This window comes from Ixodes scapularis, unplaced genomic scaffold (assembly GCF_016920785.2).
Source record: "Ixodes scapularis isolate PalLabHiFi unplaced genomic scaffold, ASM1692078v2 PGA_scaffold0__279_contigs__length_252992795, whole genome shotgun sequence".
NCBI classification, from domain to species: Eukaryota; Metazoa; Arthropoda; class Arachnida; order Ixodida; family Ixodidae; genus Ixodes; species Ixodes scapularis.
Window position 1 is genome coordinate 33,306,189 of NW_024609835.1, and position 15,153 is coordinate 33,321,341.

The 15,153-nt window shown below is 45.0% G+C and overlaps 1 protein-coding gene across 1 annotated transcript in view; it reads left to right on the forward strand.

Annotated features, from left to right (window-relative positions):
• Positions 1 to 15,153, forward strand: part of LOC8029327 — a 307,144-nt gene that overhangs the window by 32,434 nt on the left and 259,557 nt on the right. Inside the window, exon 3 of the mRNA XM_042291907.1 lies at positions 695 to 1,053. Within this exon, the coding sequence (XP_042147841.1) occupies positions 695 to 1,053 (359 nt within the window). The remainder of the gene's footprint in view (positions 1 to 694; positions 1,054 to 15,153) is intronic.

Consider the following 15,153-nt stretch of genomic DNA (forward strand, 5'->3'; position numbering starts at 1 on the left):
GCGAGGTGCTCGCGGTGGCGGCGGAGCGCGGGACGGCGGCGGCTCCGGTGCGCCAGATGTGCGCCGTGTGACGTCACTGCTCCTCGCGCATGCGCAGCCCGTCTCTCCAGGAGCTACGCGAAACTGCTCAACCTCTGCCAGTGTAGCTCACACTACAAAAAAAAAAAAAAAAACCGAAAAAATCATGGCTTTTTGGTTTATCCAGAAAATCAACTGCGGTGACAGCCGACGCGTTGCCCATCGTATTGTACACCCTGCTGAAACAGACAACACACAATCACATTGCACACTAACAATGACGTCATGTGAAGTCATGGTGTCTTGTGGCTGGTCGTGGCATCATGGCGTCACGTAACGTAATGCTGTCACGTGTCGTGTCATCACGACGTCACATCATGTGTCACCTGACGTCATAATGCCGCGTGATATCACTACATTTGGCTGGAATGTTTCCCCGTTAAATGTGTCGAAACAAAATTATGCACTAAACTTAGAGGAAAATATCCTGGACAAAATCAGCTGTAAGGTTTGTCCATCAAATTCGGTAGATTTTTCAGCTGAATTCAGCGGATAAATCGCCCATTCAAGACAGCTCTACAGAAAACGTACCCGGGTATCTTCATGCGAAATCTTACCGATAACGACTTTCGCCGGAAAAAAGAAAAGATGAGCCGAACCCGACACTGTCTTGCAGGCGTGTCCGGGCAGCCCCTGCGAGCAGTACCCGCACTTCATCAAGGCTGCCCCGGGCTACTGGATCGAGTGCGCCGGACCTCGCAAGGAGTCCGACGCGCTGCCGGAGACCGCGCAGCAGCCCGACGTGTCGCCGGGCAAGAGCAACGGCGCGGCGGCGAGCGGTGGCTGCGCCTCGGGTGGAGGCTGCAGCCTCGCCAACGTGTCCGGTGCCCTGGAGTTGGTGTCTCGAGACGAGGACACGTACGAGAAGTTCTTTTACGGTACCGAGCACTGGAACTATTTCACGAACGACGAGTCTCTGGGCCCCGTGCTCATGAGCCTCAAGCAGGAAAACATCAACAACAGGGACCAGTTCAGGTGAGGCGTGTCTCTATACATCCTGACGATCGTTCTCAGTTAACCATTTGATGTGCAGAGTTGTCGCCACAGGCGTGTAAGCCAAAACGGACACAGAAGGGGGACACGGACAAGCACTTATAGGTTTCGCGAGTGTAACGCACCGGCTATACTTCATTTCAAATCCTACCACAGCCAAGGCTACGATTTGATGAAGCAGCACCAAAGTGTACACCGTCTTATTGGCGCTTTGTCGTCTCTGCGTTTGCTGTTTGATTAGTTCTGCTGCACATGGAGTACGCCCTGTTTGGTGCCGTGCACACAACCCGAATATCATTCCTCCCAATAATCTTTTTGTAGATTGTGTGTGAGTCCATGTATGCAGGGTATGACCGCAACGTTTCTTCGATTTGTAGCTTGCGATGAAGCCTCGTTCCCTGCATGCTGGCGTTTCAACTTCTGGCAAATGGTTTCAGAAATGGCCACCAGGAGAGATCATGGATAACCAGACACACGTAGACGCTTTATCTGGCTTCAAAACAGGACTAATCGAAGAACAAATCAAGAAAAGAAACAACGCACAATTGTTCACAGGACGCAGTACACCCCGTGCCATATTGGCGTTGTGTACCACATACTACTTTCCTGCGACAGGTGCTGCATAGGGCAAACGGGGCGGTGTGTGAACTATCGAGCTAGGGAGCACGCGGCTCCTTGTTAAAGCAACATCGGCCGGACATCTCTCTGCCTACTGCAGGTCCTGCAAGTGCGCTCCTAAAAATCAACAACATCACCATTATAGGGCGACACCGGAACGCATATGCACGCGAAGTAATTGAAGCCGAGGCCATCGAAGAAAGTGGTCAAATGTGCGTGAGCACAATTTACGCAAAAGAAAGACAATACTTGGGGTTTGGCACGAGCCGCATAACATCCTAATGAGTGGAGCGCGCGGACATGGGGGATGGCTTTTATCACTAGCTGCAGTGAAAAGGAAAAAAAGGAAGACAAAGTATTAAAGAAAGCAAGTTGATTGTCAGCGGTGTGTATGTTTGTTCCTCTCTTGGTTCTTCTAATTTGTAACTCTTCAGCTGACCCTATTCTATTCAAGCAGCGTGAAAAGCGGAAGACACTGAGGCACGTAGCCAGGATCTTGTTTCAGGGGGGGGGGGGGGGGGGGGGAAGCCGCCCACCACATAATGCTGCATGAGGGCGAGGGGGGAAAGGAGGTCCCAGCAAAATGGAAGATTTCGGGGGGAGGGGGGGGGGCGGGTTCCATGCCCCCCCCCCCCCCCCCCCCCCCCCCTGGTTTCGTGCCTGGTCACTGGGCCTTTTCTGTTTATGATTGGTTTAGCGACGATAGAACATGTACAGAAACAGGGCGAACACCATGATGGTGCGTTTTCGACGCTGTCTGATTGGTACCATCAGCTCGTAGCGTCGGCTGCGTCTGGACTTAAAGGCCGACGACCAGATGCGAGATTCTGCAAGGCAGAAGATCTTCTTCACCGTGGGGGAGGAGGAAACGGGCAACGGTGGACAGGGTAAAAGGAGGGAGAAAAGGAAGCGGGGGAAAAGTGGAAAGCGCGTACTGGTCGTCGGTCTTTAAGGTGAAACGAAGTATAGGCTTAAAGTCTAGCGCAATTAAACAAAAAAAGACAACAAAAATATATAAATGAGTCAGTAGGTTAAAATTTTTCTCCAGTCATGCTGAAAACACGGATAAATCCCGGGCTTCGAAAAGCCTATTTCTTCAAATCGCATCACAGCGTACCGCCGCAACCTCTCTAATAAACATTTCCTTCGAAGCGGAAGCAGGAACATTAAAATCCACGTGGACGGCCCCACTCAAGACACAATGTCTGAGATTTACCGTGCCGTTCCCGGCGCTTCTGGAAAGCTTGCCTCCACTTAATGCTCCGTTTAATACCATGGACCGCAGCGTACGCCACGAGCCATCCAAACCAATCCAGCGTCGTGATAACGTGTCACCTGTCAAGACGCCCCGGGCGTCGCTACGCCTTCCCTGAAAGTCACGTGACATACAGACGGTACGGGATTGGCTTCGCCGGCTCGTAGCGGCCTGTGCGGTCCATCGCACGGTAAAACGGAGCCTAACATCCGAGCGCTTCGATCGGGCAGATCGAGCCATCATCGAGTTTCTTTCCGCGGAGCTCTCTTCATGCCGCCAACACCTGGGCGTTGCCAGCATTTTCATTTTATTTTTACTTCCCGTACAAGTCGTTCTAACGAGAAGAGAGGGAGATCCATTTGGAGTTCTTCTTTCGCCCTCTTATGTATTCGTTTTATTTAGGTTTTGTTCGTTTTTTTTTTTTCTTTCTGACTGCCAACTTTCATTCATATTCAAGTGCAGTCTCGAGCGCCCTCACTAACGAGACTCGGCAAATGACGTCGGTGCGCAGGTGATCTTATCAACGACGGTTTGGCTGGCGGTGATGTGAGGCGAATATGTAGGCAACCCGTGTCGTCAAGGTGGTGCACGCGAATGGATTTCGTTCTACCTTTGTCCTAAAAATGTATGAACGCGACCACCCCTAGCAAGATTATAGGATGACTTCTTTTTTTCAAATATTTTGAGCAAACCGAAAAAGAAAAGGTACATGTACCATCTACGGGTGTCTTTCCAGACAAAATGAAGCATGCACGTGTGACGGTTATACACAAAGGTGGCCCAGTTAGTGACTTAAACAACTATAGACCTATTTCTGTACTTTCAGTTTTTGCAAAGATAGCCGAACATATTATAAATAAAAGACTTGTTAAGTTTTTGACCTTCAATAACATTTTAGTAAAAGAACAATTTGGTTTTCAGAAAAATAAATCGCCAGAAGTTGCACTTCTTGGAATAAAAGAACAAATTCTCGAGAACATAGAACAAAAAATATACACGCTTGGTATATTTCTAGATCTTAAGAAGGCTTTTGATTGCGTTCAGCATGAAATACTTTTACAGAAACTTCCATTTTGCGGAATACGCGGTATTTCCTTATCACTGATTAAAAGTTACCTCACTACAAGAACGCAATATACAGTAGTAAATGGAGTAAAGTCAGACGTTCAGTACATAAAGTATGGGGTTCCTCAGGGGTCTATTCTTGGTCCTATATTATTTTTGTTATATATTAATGACATTGTAAACATACATGGCAGTTCAAATATAGTCCTATATGCAGATGACACAAATATTTTCTTTTCTGGCTCGGACATCGACGACCTCTTTGGAAAGGCAAAACAGTGGTTGCGGGGATTAGACTTATGGCTTAGATCTAATAAACTTTATTTAAACATAGAAAAAACAAAGTACTTACTGTTTAGACCAAAAGGAACAATACCACCTTCTAATTTGCAATTAAAATTCCAGGACTCTTATATTCAACCATCTTCAACCATTCGATTCTTGGGGGTTTTATTCCATGAAAATCTATCATGGACGCCACATATTGATTCTTTGAGAACAAGTCTTTGTCGAGCTGTTGGTGTCTTAAATAGATTAAGATATTATCTTCCAACAAAAGTGAAACGTCAAATTTATTTCGCTCTTGTGCAATCCCGCATAAGTTACTGCCTTTTAGTGTGGTCAACGACATCCCAAACAAATCTAGACAATATTGTATCCATACAAAAGCGAGCATTGCGAGCAATCGGTAACATACAACTTCTTAAAAGTGCCACACCATATTTTAGGACATATCAAATACTCAACGTAAGAAATCTACATCAATATAAACTATCACTTGAAATTTGGCGGCAATTTCAGCTCGATAAATTGGTGTTCTATGCTAAGTACCACGCGAAAGATAGCCCGTATAATTTAAGGCGCCATTTATTAATAAAATCGCGTTCGCGAACGAATTATGGAGACCAGAGCTTGAGTTTTTTGATTCCAGACTATTTAAACCAATACCCATATATTTTAGCTTCATTGGAGTGCGTACGATCACTCTATCAATATAAAAATATTGTAAAAGAATACTTACTCACAGGGGAATAAAACCGTATGTGTTTTAAGCAAAATGCTTGGAATGATAAGTAGCAATTGTCCTTTTCACGTCATGTTTTGTGATGTATTTGTTTTGTTTTGTATAGATTTTTAGTTTGGAGTGAAATTGTGTCATTCCTCATTTGTTTTTGCTACCGTTGCTGCCAAAAGGGTGGCATGGCCCCGTCAGGCATTTATGCCTTTTGCCATGTCACCTAGGACATCTCTGTACAGTTATGTCTTAAATAAAAAGTTATCAATCAATCATGTGTCTGGTAGAGGCAAGAATCGCGTTTTTCTCACCGCAAGAATGAACTACGCCTCGCCCAACGCTCACTCTCCGTCCAAATGTAGTGCTAAGAGTCCGGATCAAATGTCTAGGTTTCCAAACTTATCGTTATCTAGTTCAAGAGTCATAAGTAGGGTTCCGTGTTTTCGGTATATATCGATTAACATAAACAAAATTACTCCCCTAGACGCTTTTCACTGAAGCAGTGAAAACGTCCAAAAAAAAAAAAAACCTCCCAAATTTGAGCTGTCCTTGAAGAGAAAAACGAACAAAAATGCCAGCTTCAGGAAAAGAAATCTTCCCTACTTTATTTTGTTTCATTGACCGGGAACACAACCGCAATGAACTGGCCTTGGGGTTGTTCCTTTTCACCAAAACCACATTCCATGCCCCGTTCCCTTCCCTTGGCTTCAGCAGCATTAATGAAAAAAGATATTATAATTTATAGATTATAAATTATATTTTCTTCAGCAATTATACAGTCGCTTTACAACACAAGCCCCATAAACACCGATTTTTTTCCGGCATTGAAATTAGACACCGAAAGTCACCGCTTCAAAGGGGGAAATAATCAAAAAAAAAAAAAAACAAATTTGAAAAAAAAAAGAAAAAACTACCGATAACACGAAACTCTAGTTTAAGCGATTTTTGGAAATTTTCAACGAAACCCGCAAAAACATATAGATGAATGGCGCACCGTAGTGGGAACGCGCCCCATTTTCTTATTGCAAATTTTCAACAATCGCTGATAACTTTGAGCCGGATAACAGTAAAGCTAAAGAATTGACTTCCTGTTCGGAAAGCTAACCAGATGCCAAGGTTTCACAACACCAACCATACGTTCGGTAATGGGTAGTTCCTTTTTACGGCAAAAAAAAAAAAAAAAAAACACTGTTTTTTGAGTTCGAAAACCCCACTATATCGGCCCGTCTGAAAAGTAAAACAATAAAAGTAAGTTCGCATTGGTTTTTTTTATCGAACACAGACTGGTCGGACGTTTATATTTCAATCAGCCCAATGAACGAACCTGAAACAGTCTGTCATGGATGTCACGATATATGGCACGATACTGGACTTGTTTGTTTTGTACGCAATTCGTGGCGACATTCGACTATTTAGTTTGAAAAAGGTGTCCATGTCTTTTGTGTGTGTTTGTTTCGTAGTGGCACGCTCACTAGGTATTTCCTGACCTAGCTATAGCATATACTCCGTCTGAACTTACGATGAATTGCGATCGCTGTCGCCATGCCATGCCATCGCTGTGAACGCAGCATCTGGCTACGGCCCCGCCCTGCGCGTCGTTGTGCCCCTTCGGAAGGTCACGTGATACTCGCGCAGCATTGGAATGGCTTCAAGCAATTAAATTACTTGTATTCGTTACTATTTTCCCTCTCCTTTCTACCGGCGCCCTTTGTTTGTGAAAAAAAAAAAAACGTTTACTAACAAAGGATCCTCGATCCAAGTCTCCGACAAGAGGAAGAAGGTTGATCGAAATTGGAGGATTAAGAAGAGGTGTAGCGAATAGTTCGAGGATTTCAATACGATAATCAACAGCCCAAATGAACCGTTTTTAAAAATCGGCCTAAACATTTGTCGAGTTTAAAAATCTGACGTCGTTGAAAAAAAAAACTTATTTTTTTTAAATAACGTCCAATTAGTTTGTTTCTTAAGTAACCGAGTAATCTAATTAAGTACTTTTTTAACCGGTAGTAATTGTAATTGTAATCGAGTAGTTTTTTTCGAGTAGCGTGTTAAAGACTGGGAGCCACGCTATAAGCCTCAGCTGAGTTGTCAACGTGTTCCTCCTCGTGGTTACGTGAGCGCGTTTGAAGTTTTTCTCTGTAACAGTTTTGCTCCATCTAACCTCGTCCTCATAAATTGTCAGCAATAAAGTTTACCGGGTCACAGCTCCGGGACACAATATAGTGTAGCGCTTTACAAGGACGGTTGTCACGGCGCCCGATCTATTTTCTCCTTGACAAGCACTAACATAGTTAAACACCTTTTTACGTGAAATGTTATAGCGCTCGGTAGGGGGGATTGACATAACTGTTGCCCGTTCATGCGTTTTATTGGCATTACAAAAGGATGCTGTCTACCTTTATTTTTTGTTTCTTGCACAGTGCCTTCGGGGTGGTTTCCTAAACATAATTTACGTCATAAAAATAGGTCCTAAACGTTCTAAATTATGTTTATCTTTTGTCTAAAATCGTCTTATGGTTATTTTATGTACAAAGCGAGACCTCAATTACATATTAATCAATATTTGTTAAAAAAGAGATGACATCATTAGGTCGCATGTTCAAAATACACGAATAGAAGATGATGGACGACAGACAGTCCATATATCAAAATTTGTCTTGCCGTGGTTTCTCGTCTGTGGAAACAAAAATATTCAAATTTGACGCGGTTTCTCGCGACGATTGTGGAGATCTCAGAGTTTCAGTCTTTCAAACAACCTAGCTTTAAAAAGAATGAAAAAAGAGCAGCAACACTGGGGAATTGTAGTAAACCGTTCCCGCAGCCCGCTAAGCACCCGGATAGCGCTCCGTAATCCGCCACAAGACCTTGAACTACGCAGACAAGGCTGACGGCGCGCATGCGCAGCTGTGGCGTTTTCTTCGGGGATACCGTAGCGGAGGAGAAAAACGGTCTTCTACAATTCCCTATTAACAACAGCGCTGGTGAAGCTTGTGTCTGGCAGCCAAGGATTGAACGTGTAGTGCCTTCCTGGAAAGCCTCTCAGAGACTTGTCGGTGAGCGAGGCCTTTCCGATCATCGCTTCTCAAGTACGGCCTCCTAGACTCTACTGCGCCGTTCCCGCCCTCGTTGTACTCCAACTCGAGTGTTTGCTTTGGGCGCTTCCACGCTTCGCCGTGGCAGCTCAAGTTCGCCGCGATCGATGTGATCTCGGGTGGGCCGAAAGGTGCGCTGAGTGGACTGGAGAGCGGCTGAGGACAGCGCCACCGAAGGCTGCAGAAAACCACGTGTGTTGGTTTCGTCACTTTTTATAGCATCCCGCATTTTGGGCGACCTCAGAGGCTTCTTTGTGTATACAATTTTCAAGGTTGCAGCGTGCCGGAGCAAGTTTTTATCTTGCAAGTCGATGCCTTCTAAAGAGGCCACTCTCCTTGTAAATATGAAGAAAAAGGTTTTTATTTTTCTTTAGAGGGACTGGATTTTTGAGAAAAAAAAGGTAACTTGCATTCTTTTTTTTTTAATTCCTGAAGTTAAGGTAGGAGCAGTGAGGGTCAGTAGAAAAAAGGTGAAATGGGTTAATTCGCGAGAATATTAACAGTAAAAATGTTAGTTTATAATTTGTTTTTAATTGACGCCTGATCGAACGTATAGTCTATTCGTGACTTAACATTTTCGGTAAACAAATAATATTCTAGTGGACTTGTACGCCAAGGCTATCTCCAGGATCTTCAAATCGGGGGGGGGGGGGGGGGGGGGTGTTGTAAAGCCCCGACAAGTCTGTGTACTTTGTATACTATTTTTTTATGAGGTTGGGGGTTGTATTGTACTTCAGTGTTGCGGAATGGCCGGCGCCTCCACAAAGGTGCATGTTATTAAACCTAAAAACAACTGCGAAAACATGCACACAGCGCCCCCGGAGAACTTATTCTACTAAGCTAAAGAATAGTCGCCACAACATCAAAAAAAAAAAAAAAATAATAATAAATTGCGTTTGTTTTTAAATTTTGTATGGTCGGTCTGCCTGAGTTACGGAAACACTGATTTACGCTGTAGGTGAGAAATTTAGCCAGTGCTGTACCACTGCTAGCCAGGGGGTCTTTAAGATGCATCACGAAGTAGTGATACACGACCGCAACCGGTTCGATGCTCATCAAGATCGAAACGGGCAGGGCTGAAGATTCAACCCAGGAATACCTGGATTCTGCAGCGCGATATTTCGCTCCACGTGCTCCGAGCTTCGATGCCCTATCCCATTCGGCCACCGATCCCCCGAGCGGGGGTCGCACAAAGCGCTTCGGGGCACTTGGTGGCACTGCACACATTGATCGAGTGATCACTCGTAAAAGGCGCTGAACAGACGCCAAAAATGGAAACCATTCATTAGGAAGTTTTAGGGAACCGTTTTTTCCGATCCGATGCAGTACGATGGACACTCCGGTACGAACTGCACATGCGCTACTACAGAAGACTCGCGCATGCGCAGTTCGTATAGGAGGGCCTATCCTACCGTATCGAATGCGCAAGAACGGTTCTATAGAACTCTCTACTAGGGAGTTTTAGCAGGTCGTTTCCACACGAACGGTTTGCCCTCGAACGCATCGGCGACGCCACTGCGCATGCGCGCGAGAGTCGTTCGGGGCATCGGGAGGCTTTTCTCGTTCGTTTCTCCCATTCCGGCAGCTGGAGCCGTCACCGCAACGCAGCGAGCATCGTTCACGACTCGGGTAAAAAAAAAAAAAAAGATGGCGGTCGGTTCGGCGACTGATTTCGCCGACCCAGCCGAGCGTTAGGCTTAGGACAGAGGAAGGCGATTTGCCATCCTGTTAGTCGGCTTCATTTGAGAGGTTGAAACAAATCATCTCGAGGACTGCTCGCAATGGTAAGCGATCGTGAATGCTGTGAACTGCGCATACTAGTAAATGTTTGCGATCTGCGGGCAGACTAGCTGCCGTGGCGACCGCGACCAGACGAAATGATTTGGTTCGACGGCACAACGTGAACGATCGTTCAAGTTCAAGATGACAGAGACACACCACACACATTTAACGTCGTTCAGATACGTTTTACTCTATCTAGCTTCGCAGTTCTTGAAATTCCGACCGGCAAATGTTATGATGTCGGCCGTCTTGTTTACATCAGTCGTACGCCGGAAACAGGAGCCGCCACGGATTTACACGTTGCAGAATGTTTCACATGATAACTAGAGGATGGTCCCACCGGTCAAACAAATCATCATCATCGTTTACACGGTCCCGCCAGTTTCACGATTCGCTAAAATATGTCAAATTTCACGTACGGTTTCACGGAAGCGACCAGCTGCACCGTTCGTGATTTCGAAACCGTGTGCTCAAAGAACGACTCGCTAAAACTCCCTAATATCTTCGCAAATCGACCGTATATCCTTCGCTTCTAGGAGATGCATGGCCAGCGTTTTGTTTGTTTTATAGCGCCTTATAAATATCTAGTTCGAGCGTGGCGCAAGAAGATCTCTGCTGGGAATACCTGCACAGCATCACTGGTAGTACTCTGTCAGAAGCGACGTCGCGCGCATACTTGCTCAGTATCTCGATGCGGGGAACTATCAACCACTGACAAAGTGCGATCGCTACGGTGCCAACATGAGGGAGACTCTGCAACCACATGAAACCTGTCTTTCTCGGAATTCGAAATTCTCGAAATTTCTTTCCACATTAAATTTATTAATTTTATCGTTTTCCTGGTGAACACGAGGCGATCTGTAGGGCTAAAAGTTGCATGTGAATCGCGCATGGTCAGAACAGCCGCCTTGTACTGGGTGCGCCACTTTCATATTCAAAGGAGTATATGCGGGTCAAACAATCAAGCCGTCAGTCAGGTTCAGTGAAATAATGTTGTCTCAAGAGCCATTCTGTCAATGTGCTAGCGTTTCGCCAGCGGGTCGTGTGCTCTACATCGTGGGTCTCCAAACTTTTTGGTTAAGGGGTCGGATTAGGAATCTCTCGCTGTATCGAGGACACGTAAATAAATAACTAATTGAAACGAGAGAAAAATATCAATTATTTTACACAAGGGTATAAATAAAAAAATTAAAAATTAGAGTAAAAATTTAAAAAAAAGTGGATGTATTCACATTTCTATGTATTCACACTAATATTCGGATAATTATGTCACACAATGTGTGGATGTATTCACACTAATATTCGGATAATTATGTCACACAATAATTCGGACCCAGAAAACCCACCAGGCGTAAATCAAAGCGAATAGGATCTTTGGGGCCGGTGGCGACCCAGAATGATAAAACTGATGCTGACAATATACGCAGTAGATACGACAAAGCACAATATACATGGGAACGCGGAGGAGTTGTAACATACGCAGTTACACACATATATTACGGAGTTACACAGACACGGGGGACTAAGAATGGCGATGACAATGTCCGATGAATGCTATAAACAGAGGACACGCCATATAATAAGCAGTTTTCTTGAGTTTCTTTTTTTTTTTCCTTGTGTCTTTGTTTACGTTGCGGGGCCGTTTCTTAACGCGCGCTCTCGAGTCAGTAGCAGCGGGTTTGCTGGAAACGGGCCACGGGCCGGTCTTCATTAAGAGGACCGCAGCCAGCCACGGGCCGGTTGGAAGAACTCCGCGGGCTAGGGTTCGGAAACCCCTGCTCTCTGGAGATCGTCACAGCTCGCATGAGAACGGAACCCATTTCATTCCCACTCTATTCCCTACGAAGGACATCTAATTCCATTCCCATTTCATTCCCGGGTCGCGCGAGTGCAAATGATTCCAGAATGATTCCAACCCCAGATTGGGAACTCCGCCACACTGTTGGACCCAGCCTAATGGTGTGTTAAAGGGAGGCGCCTAATTCACTGATTTTAAACGACTTAAAACCAAAACTATTCCGGCAAAGCGAACCTGTAAGCGGAAGCTTAGTGAAATAAAGCAAAAGAGCAAACAAGATTTATTTTGAAGTACGGTAACACGGCGCTAAAACGCTTTTTATGCATGTTTAAATTCACATTCTCCCTCCCACTCTATACTGGGCTCCAGTCTGAGACTCGACTGCAAATACGATTTAATCCAGATCGCCAGCCAATTTATTGTAAGATTAAATAAACTAAAAAAAATCTCCCCCAAGTACGATGTGAAGAAAAATTTCAGTTTACTAACTGGGAATTATAAGAAAATAAGGTACTGGGATCTTCAATGCTGTTTGAAAAAATACAGGGGAGATGGCTCTTTCAGACATGAAGCCCTCAACGGGCTGTGCACGTGGGACCACAAGCTTCTGACTTCGCTCGTGCTTCAATTTGTAGAACTTAATAAAGGTGCAGACTGTCCAGGTAAATTATAAAAATATATAACCAGATTCCATTTATCTCGCCAATCTAAAGAGCTTGGAGATTGCGAGATAAATACCTCTACTCCACTGGGTGGAATAATATTTGTGTCGAATTTCTTTGAATTTTGTTTGTAAGAGTATGATACAATTTTTATGTATATATATATTTCTGATTAGCTAGGTATTTCTAGATAGTTAATCATAGTATGTAAAATTTAATTATTTTTTTCTGACGATGTCGGAAATAGAAATGTCAGCTTTTACTGAGTTCATTGACAACAACTGGCAATACCAGCCCCGCGAATGCCCGTCGTGCAGGCTACATTATTTTTAATGCCCGCTCCCGTGGATGCGAGGGAGGTAAGAAGTGCGTGAGCAGGCGAAAGTACAAAACAATCAAGCGGCGTAAAAACAAAACAAATAAATAGAACGCCGGAAACACTCGTGGAGGGGCATTCAGAAAACGTTTGATGAGCCAGTGTTCCCATATTTGTCTTCGTTAGCGCCGGATGGAAAACTAACATCGTACCAGAGTTGCAAGGACACACGAGGGTGGGAGGGGGGGGGGGGGGGGGGGGGGTTAGCGTGGGAAGCATTATCAAAACCGTTTGCACCTCTCACCGGTCTTCGCTCATTTTTCTTTCCTCATTTACCTTAATTTACAGGGTGTGTGCTTGGACGAGACAGGGAAAGCCGGGCAACCCCGTACCTGTTCTGGACCACTTTTTTTTCTAACCTTCCGATGTGCCACATCCGCCATTGCCAAGATTAAACAAAACGATAAAACTAAAATAAAATGTATGTTCACTTCCTGCTCGCTAACGAGACCTCAACCTTTACTCGCTCCGCGCTACAAACGATGTCTCAAATATTCTTATTTTATTTCTTTTAAATAATGTTTCTCCATAATGGCCGTGCTTTCGGGAACAAGTCTTTTGTTTCTGTTCGCGAAATGATGAATCGACCAGACATTCAAGTTTCGTTTCCTTTCCGCTGGAATCCACCATTACTAGAATCGTCGGCGCGTACTCATATTTTGTGAGACCTTAAGCGCTTCAGTTAAACGGTCCATAAATTGACGTTACGTTGCTAACTGCACGTTTGGCAGTGCGACACACGAGTGCTAGCCCATCAAAAACACAGTATTCACTGCAAAAGGCTGGAAAACTACATTTTTTCCCCTCTCTTCTTCTGAACACCTAAACCTACTAAAGTGATTGGCCAAAGTCGAACTTGGGCGGATCCCTCATCCTATGTGTGTTGCTAAAGTTGTGAGCTTTTCTCGTGGTATTTTCTGTGGGGCGATGGCTTCATTACATGACCAATGACGCAAATCTGAGCACCCATTATTCTTCTCGGGTGCATATGGCGCCCGTTAAAGCAATTGATATCCTGCCAGCTGGCTAAAATCGCGGCCTAGGCTCCTGCATTGTGACAAGGCTTTTGTGCAACGTGGGGCACCATGTAAAATTGCGCGTTAATCGTTACCCGAAAGTCCACAATAATTTCAAGTCCCGGAGCGCGACGTGTAAGATACTCAAAGTTAGTTTGGAACGTACCCCTTCCAAGTTGGATTGACCCCACGAGAAGGTCCGTTGTTGTTGGTAGAACGAGGGACTTTAGGGGGGCTATAGGCTGCGCCGATCTGCTAGGTTCTACGCGCTTCCCACGTTTTGAAACGTTTAGGTATCCGTTTCCGCGTTGAGCTGCGTCGGCGTCGCCGGCGGCGTAACCGCGCGCATTGCATTATGGGACGTCACAGTTTTCCCGCTAAATTTAGCGGGGAAACTGAATTGGTCATGTGATGACAGTTTATCCTCTAAATTTATCGGAGAATTGAATTGGTGTTGAGGTCACGTGACGTCAATTTTCCCGCTAAAACCAGCGGAGGAACTGGATTTGCCCAAGGTTGACGTGCCACGAAGTCATGCGCCGTCATTTGCCCCACTAAATTTAGCGGGGAAATTGAATTCGTGTTGAGGTCACGTGGTGTCAACGGAAGGGAGGGTAGGGAGGAGGAGAGGAGGGGACGAAGGAGGGGAGGGTATGGAAGAGGAGGAGGTGAAGGTACGGAGGAGGAGGGTATGGAAGAGGAAGAGGACAAAGAAGAGAAGGAGGGAGCAGAACCTGTATGTTATGAGAGTGATCTATATTCGTATATATATTTTTTTCACATTGTTTTGCACGGTATCATAATAAAACTAACTCAATAGCTGCGTTCTAATTTCGCATTACAGAAATTTGTAAACGTCTTTCATTTTTTTTTTATTCGTCGTCAGCGTAGTTTTTAAAGCCATAGTCCGCGTGCGTTCGCTGTTTGTGTTGTCAAATGCTCTAGCTTCGCGGTACATTGGCGAAAACGTCGAGCGCACAGAGGGCTCACTTCCACTAGACATATAATCGATGTCTCGATCAATAAGACTAAATAGCCATCTACGATGGGTAACTTCGGGAAAAAAGTATCGATTCTCTCGGTTTCCCCTGCAAAACGAAAAAAAAAAAAGAGGAATCCACCGAGGCGAAACGAATGATGTGAGGGGACATTATATTGATCTGCTTGTCACACCACGCGCACTAAACTGATTCTTTCTCGCGACTCTTGTACTACACGAGTCCCGAAAAAAGGCGATATCTGCGAGACAAGCACAAAAAAAAAAAGTAATGAACGAAGCCGAAACACTGTTCCTCTCACGCAGAAAATTCGGCAGAATCCCTATACTGGCCTATCGGACTTTCGTCGTCTCCAATGGGGCGCAGGCAGCAGTGTTCTCGTCTTCTGCGGAGACCGCAATTCCT